The sequence below is a fragment of the Perognathus longimembris genome, chromosome 2, assembly GCF_023159225.1.
Source record: "Perognathus longimembris pacificus isolate PPM17 chromosome 2, ASM2315922v1, whole genome shotgun sequence".
Taxonomy (NCBI): Eukaryota; Metazoa; Chordata; class Mammalia; order Rodentia; family Heteromyidae; genus Perognathus; species Perognathus longimembris.
In genome coordinates, this window is record NC_063162.1 from 65,305,071 (window position 1) to 65,310,826 (window position 5,756).

At 49.8% G+C, this 5,756-nt stretch overlaps 1 protein-coding gene across 2 annotated transcripts in view; it reads right to left on the reverse strand.

The window, feature by feature from the left end:
* Positions 1–4,381, reverse strand: part of Tbrg4 (transforming growth factor beta regulator 4) — an 11,086-nt gene extending 6,705 nt beyond the window's left edge. The window contains exons 1-2 of one of the 2 annotated variants that reach the window (XM_048339384.1): positions 4,228–4,380; positions 1,472–1,940 (exon numbers count right to left, since the gene is read on the reverse strand). In XM_048339384.1, the coding sequence (XP_048195341.1) occupies positions 1,472–1,885 (414 nt within the window). In that variant the 5' untranslated portion in view covers positions 1,886–1,940; positions 4,228–4,380. Of the gene's footprint in view, positions 1–1,471; positions 1,941–4,227 lie in introns of both variants that reach the window. The other variant, XM_048339385.1, reaches the window with a different exon arrangement.
* Positions 4,382–5,756: the final 1,375 nt, after the last annotated feature.

Consider the following 5,756-nt stretch of genomic DNA (forward strand, 5'->3'; position numbering starts at 1 on the left):
CTCTGCAAAGTTGGGCATTGGTGGCGTGTGCCTGTAAATCCTCACTCCCCAGGAAGCTGAGATACGAAGATTGTGGATTGAAGCTGTGGCTCAAGTGGTAGAGTGCTATCCTCAACACAAAAGCTCAGGGACAGTGTCCAGGCTCTGATTCAAGCTCCAGGACTGGCAAAAACACCAACAAAATACACAACAAATGGGGACTAGAATTATAGCCTTACAGGACAAGAACTTATACACACTAAGAAATAATGTGTACCTCAGTGCTCACAGTGCACTTGTATCTTACTGAAAGTTTCAAGAGACAGTACTTGCCTTCCTATGCATACTTCCTATGCTGTTCTACCTTACTCACAAGTCATGTTCCATTACCTGGATTTAAAGACCTGCAGCACAAGCCCTTTCTCATCACACCTGCCTGACAACCAAGCCCAAGATTCCTGTGTCTGAGGACCTTTCATGTAGAAGAGGAGTGCTTCGCTGTTTGGCTGTTGCTGGGGCTACATTTCCTTTTTGCCTAAGTCCAGAGAAGCACCTATATGACAAGTTATTTTTTTCTCATATGAGAAAGAAACTGGCTTGTGAGTTGAGTGCTGCCCCCAAAAGATACACAAAGATGTCTCACTTCTCCATGTGGGTTTGAATGTGCCAAGAATACATAAATGCAGAGCTCAAGCGCCACAGATCCTCCATCAGTCACAATGCATGCCCTCCAGCTTCAAGAGTCATGTCATGTTCATAGCTGGGCACTGGTACTCATTCCTGTCTGTAATTTCAGGAGACTGAGATCGGAGAACCAAGGCTCAAAGACAGACCAGGCAGATAAATATTTGAGATTCTTCTCCAAATAACAAGCAGAAAGGGCTGGGAATATGGCTTAGTGGCAAGAGCACTTGCCTTGTATACATGAAGCGCTGGGTTTGATTCCTCAGCACCATATATATAGAAAAGGCCAGAAGAGGCGTTGTGGCTCAAGTGGCAGAGTGCTAGCCTTGAGCAAAAAGAAGCCAGGGACAGTGCTTAAGCCCTGAGTCCAAGCACCAGGACTGGCAAAAACAAACAAACAAAAACAAGCAGAAAGCTAGAAGTGGGGGTGTGGCTCAAGAGGTTTAGAGAGAGCCGTAAGCAGAAAAACAACAAAACAACAAAATGAAACAACAAAAAAAAACCATAAGCAACAGTGCTGGGTCCCAAGTTCCAAAGCCAGTACACACATACTCCAAAAACCAAAATGTAAGTATTAGGTCCTAAGATCAAACTTCAGACTTTCAAAGCCCCCATATAAAACCAAATCGGCCACCCTGATTGGGTGCACCTCATGCCTTTGTTAACAGGTGGACAATTAATGATGCTCTTGTGAGGATCAATGGAGAAAGCACACAAAAGTACTTTCAAGTTTAGAAAAGAAACCACAGAAGATGCTGGTGTGTGTATGTCCATGCTGTTACCTGCCCATTCTCCCCTTTTCACCTACCTGACTGTTGAGCAGTTGGAGAAGTTGCTGGAAGTGGGCATCCTGTACAAGCAAGGCCTTTTCTTCTGGCTTTCCAGACAGCAAGCGAGAGAGCTGGATGACTATGAGGGCCCTATGATTGGGATGCAAGCTGTGGTCACCATTCAGTAGCTGCAGTAGCTGGACTGGCTTGGTGGCTTTCTCAATGAGGTGGTCTACCTCTCGGTGCTCTGGGTAAGGAGTAAACACTTGCTCCTTTTCTACTAGCTCTGTCAAGGAACCTGGGGAGTGGGAACTGGGTGAGGGAGATGAAAATGTCAAAGTCCTATGGGTCACCCCAGAAAGTCTCAGTGAGCCGACTGGAGCTGTGGCAGGGATTAGGCGGGTAGCTTCTCTCAAGAGACACGTGCATCGCTTCACCAGGCGAGCGGCCATGATGATCCACAGGAACAGGTAGATAGAACCTCCTAGCAAGTGATCTCTTAAAGTTCTGATGAAAAAAGAAAGAGAACCAGTGTAGGGACAGTTCATGACCCATAACATAAAGCAATGACATGAAATCACAGCCACACTGTCCCCAAGAACACCCTCAATTTTTTTTTTTGTGCCAGTCCTGCTGAGCTTTTGTATTCAGGGCTGGCACTATACCACTGAGCCACAGCTCCATTTCTGGCTTTTTTGATGGTAAATTGGAGATAAGGCGCCCCAATGGACTTTACTGGTAGGGCTTCATTGAACCACAATCCTCAGATCTCAGGCTCCTGAGTAGCAAGGATTACAGGCATGAGCCACCAGTGTCCAGCCCAATTATTCTTTTTGAACATTTATGTCATAATACTACTTTCTAAAGCAATAGTTCTCAGAATTTTTGATTCAGCATAGAATGCTGAGTTATTACTTTTCGGGATTAAAAAACTCAAGACTTAGAAGCAACAGGACAAGATAATCCTAGAAAATCCAGCACATTCAACAGACACTTTTTTTTTTTTTGGCCAGTCCTGGGCCTTGGACTCGGGGCCTGAGCACTGTCCCTGGCTTCCTTTTGCTTAAGGCTAGCACTCTGCCACTTGAGCCATTGTGCCACTTCTGGCCATTTTCTATATATGTGGTGCTGGGGAATTGAACCTAGGGCTTCATGTCAACAGACACTTTTAAAGCTTCTGTGGACATATTTTAACACTGCAGACAAGGGAGTGAGTTTCTCCAAACCAAAGTAGCCTACAATTTTTCTGAGTGTGTGCTGATACTGGGGCTTGAACTTGGCCTGCATGCTGTCCCTTAGCACTGTACTTGAGGCACACCTCAATTTCTGGCATTTTAGTTAGTTAATTATAGCTAAAAAGCTCATGGACTTTTTTTTTTTTTTTTGCCAGTCCTGGGCCTTAGACTCAGGGCCTGAGCACTGTCCCTGGCTTCTTTTTGCTCAAGGCTAGCACTCTGTCCTTTGAGCCACAGCGCCACTTCTGGCCATTTTCTATATATGTGGTTCTGGGGAATCGAACCCAGGGCTTCATGTATATGAGGCAAGCACTCTTGCCACTAGGCCATATTCCCAGCCCAGCTCATGGATTTTCTTCCCTGTCTGGCTCTGAATCTCAGTCTTCAGATCTGCTGGGAATATGGCCTAGTGGTAAAGTGCACACCTCGTATACATGAAGCCCTGGGTTCGATTCCTCAGCACCACATATATAGAAAAAGCTGAAAGTGGCGCTGTGGCTCAAGGGGTAGAGTGCTAGCCTTGAGCAAAAGTAAGCCAGGGACAGTGCTCAGGCCCTGAGTTCAAGCCCCAGGGCTGGCAAAAAAAAAAAAAAGTAAGTCAATCTTCAGATCTCAGCCTCCTTGAGTAGCTATGATTACAAATGCTCAGCTATCATCTTCAAATTTCCAAGAGCAAAATTCTCTACACAATCAGAAGCAGTTCATAACATGCCCTGGAATTACCTTTTTCCTTTTACCTCCACTCCCTCTCCACAAGAGAACCCTCTCACTCTTCAAATCAGGTTTTGTGTTTTCATGCCACTTTGCAGGACTTGCTGCCCCACACCCACCCGGGTAATCAGAGGGCCTAACAGTACACACTTCAGTCTTTCCAAGATCAATAAAACATTACTTCCTCAAAGAACATGTATTACCTATAACTCGGGGTCTTGGCTCTATCCCTGAGCAAAAACTCAAGGCCGTCCCCTTCATCCACAGTGCCACTTCCGGCTTTTTCTGGGTAGTTTATTCTCACACTTTCCTGCCCAGGTTGGCTTTGAAACGCAACTCTCAGATCTCAGTCTCCTGAGTAGCTAGGATTACAGGCGTAAGCCACAGCGCCTGGCTTAGGACGTTGCTTTTAACATATGCACCAAACCACACCACCCACTTCCTGGAGACGGTGAAAGACATTGTAGGATCTTTCCGATTTTTGAAACAACTCTAGTAGCGGTTTCAGAGAAGGAAATTTTAGTCCGAAGGCCAGTCCTGGGTTCAAGTTTGGTCCTAAGACGAAGATACGAAACCCGATTCTCTGGAACACCAGAGGTCAAGGCGGGCATCGCCAGGCAGTCGGGCCGCGCGGACGCGGTGGGCAGAGGAGGCGCGTGCGCACTAGGGGGCTGGCGCTGGACCAGTGCTGGGGGTGCCGACGGTCCCTAGAGGCGACTCCGGCGCCGGCGGCCCGTGGAGCCCTAGTCCCGGGCGCGGGTTTTGGGGCTTCCTCCGCCGCGGCGCCTCGGCCTGTTGCTGACGGGCTCCCGGAGTTCACGGACTCCCGGCGCCTGCTATTCCCTTACCTTCCCCATCCACACCTTCGCGCCCTGGTTGCCCGAGATCAACAGTCCTTTCTCTCCCAGCTGAGAGGCCCACGTCGCGGACACCTTCGATGACCTCCATCCACCCGCACAGGCCCCGAGACCACGCCGCGGTCGGCGCTACACAAGTCCGCCGGAAGTGAGGCAGAGCAGAAGTGACGCAACAGATATGCACCGGAAGTCCAGCCCCAAAGCAGTCCCGCCCCCGACCTTTCCCAGATCGACACCAGCTTTCCCGTGGGCGCTGGAAAGCGCACATACGGACCGCGGGCTGGGACCTGGAAAAGAGGGAAGAAGATAAAGACCCCAACGGGAGATTCGGGAGACGCGCTTCCCGCCCTTGGGGGCCTTTCGTAGGCTGTGGGCTGGGCCGCGGTCGGCTGCTGAGCGAACTCGAGCACGGGGCTGCGGCCCCAGCGGAAGGCCTTCCGGAGGAACCGCTGGGTCAGGCGTGGCGGCGCACGTCTGTAGTCCCAGCACCGGGGAACCTGACTGGCCGGAGGAGGATTGCCACCTAACCAGCCTGGGTTATCTTAGAACCAAAGAACTGGAGGCCGTGGCTCAAGTGATAGAGCTCCAGCAGTTAGGAAAAGAGCTGAGCAGGGGGGCTGGGGATATGGCCTAGTGGCAAGAGTGCTTGCCTCGTATACATGAGGCCCTGGGTTCGATTCCACATATACAGAAAATGGCCAGAAGTGGCGCTGTGGCTCAAGTGGCAGAGTGCTAGCCTTGAGCAAGAAGCCAGGGACAGTGCTCAGGCCCTGAGTCCAAGCCCCAGGACTGGCCAAAAAAAAAAAAGAGCTGAGCAGGGGTATGAGGCCTTGAGTTGGAGCCCAGTAACTTTCCCCCTCCCTCCAAGACCATAAACACACCGCTAGGCGCCAGTGGCTCGAGCCTCTAATCCTAACTACTTAGGAAGCTGAGCTCTGAGGATCGCGGTTCAAAACCAGCCTGGGCAGGAACGTCTGTGAGATTTTGATCTCCAGTTAACCACCAGAAAACCGAAAGTGGTGCTGTTGGGCAAGGTGGTAGAGCGCTATCCTTGAGTGGGAAAAAGCTCAGGACAGCGCCCAGGTGCGGAGTTCAAGCCCCACCTCCAATATAAGCAACCACCAAAAAACTACCTGAAACCTACCTAGAACAACAATATGCCTCTCTCCTGTGTTCACTGAGTATGTGCAAATATTTGTGGGCTTTAGGAAGTAATCGTACAAAGTCACATAACCTGTAAACCTGGGCTCCTTTGGGGGTGTGGTTCACCATGACTGGCCTTTTACTCTTTCTTGAAATCTCTGAGGAAAGCCTTTTCCTCAGAGCCAGGATAGGAGGTAAAACTTAACTTGGGGGTCTGACTTTGGTCTCATCTAGTCTGAAGCTACCTTAATTCTACCTCTGCCAGCCAGCCTACAATCATTTCCTGAATTGTCTGCACTGGTCTAGTGAGCCAGGTGGTGCTTTAGCTCCGGAGGGCACAGGCCGAAACCCAACAGCAGACCTAGGCAGTGTTTCTT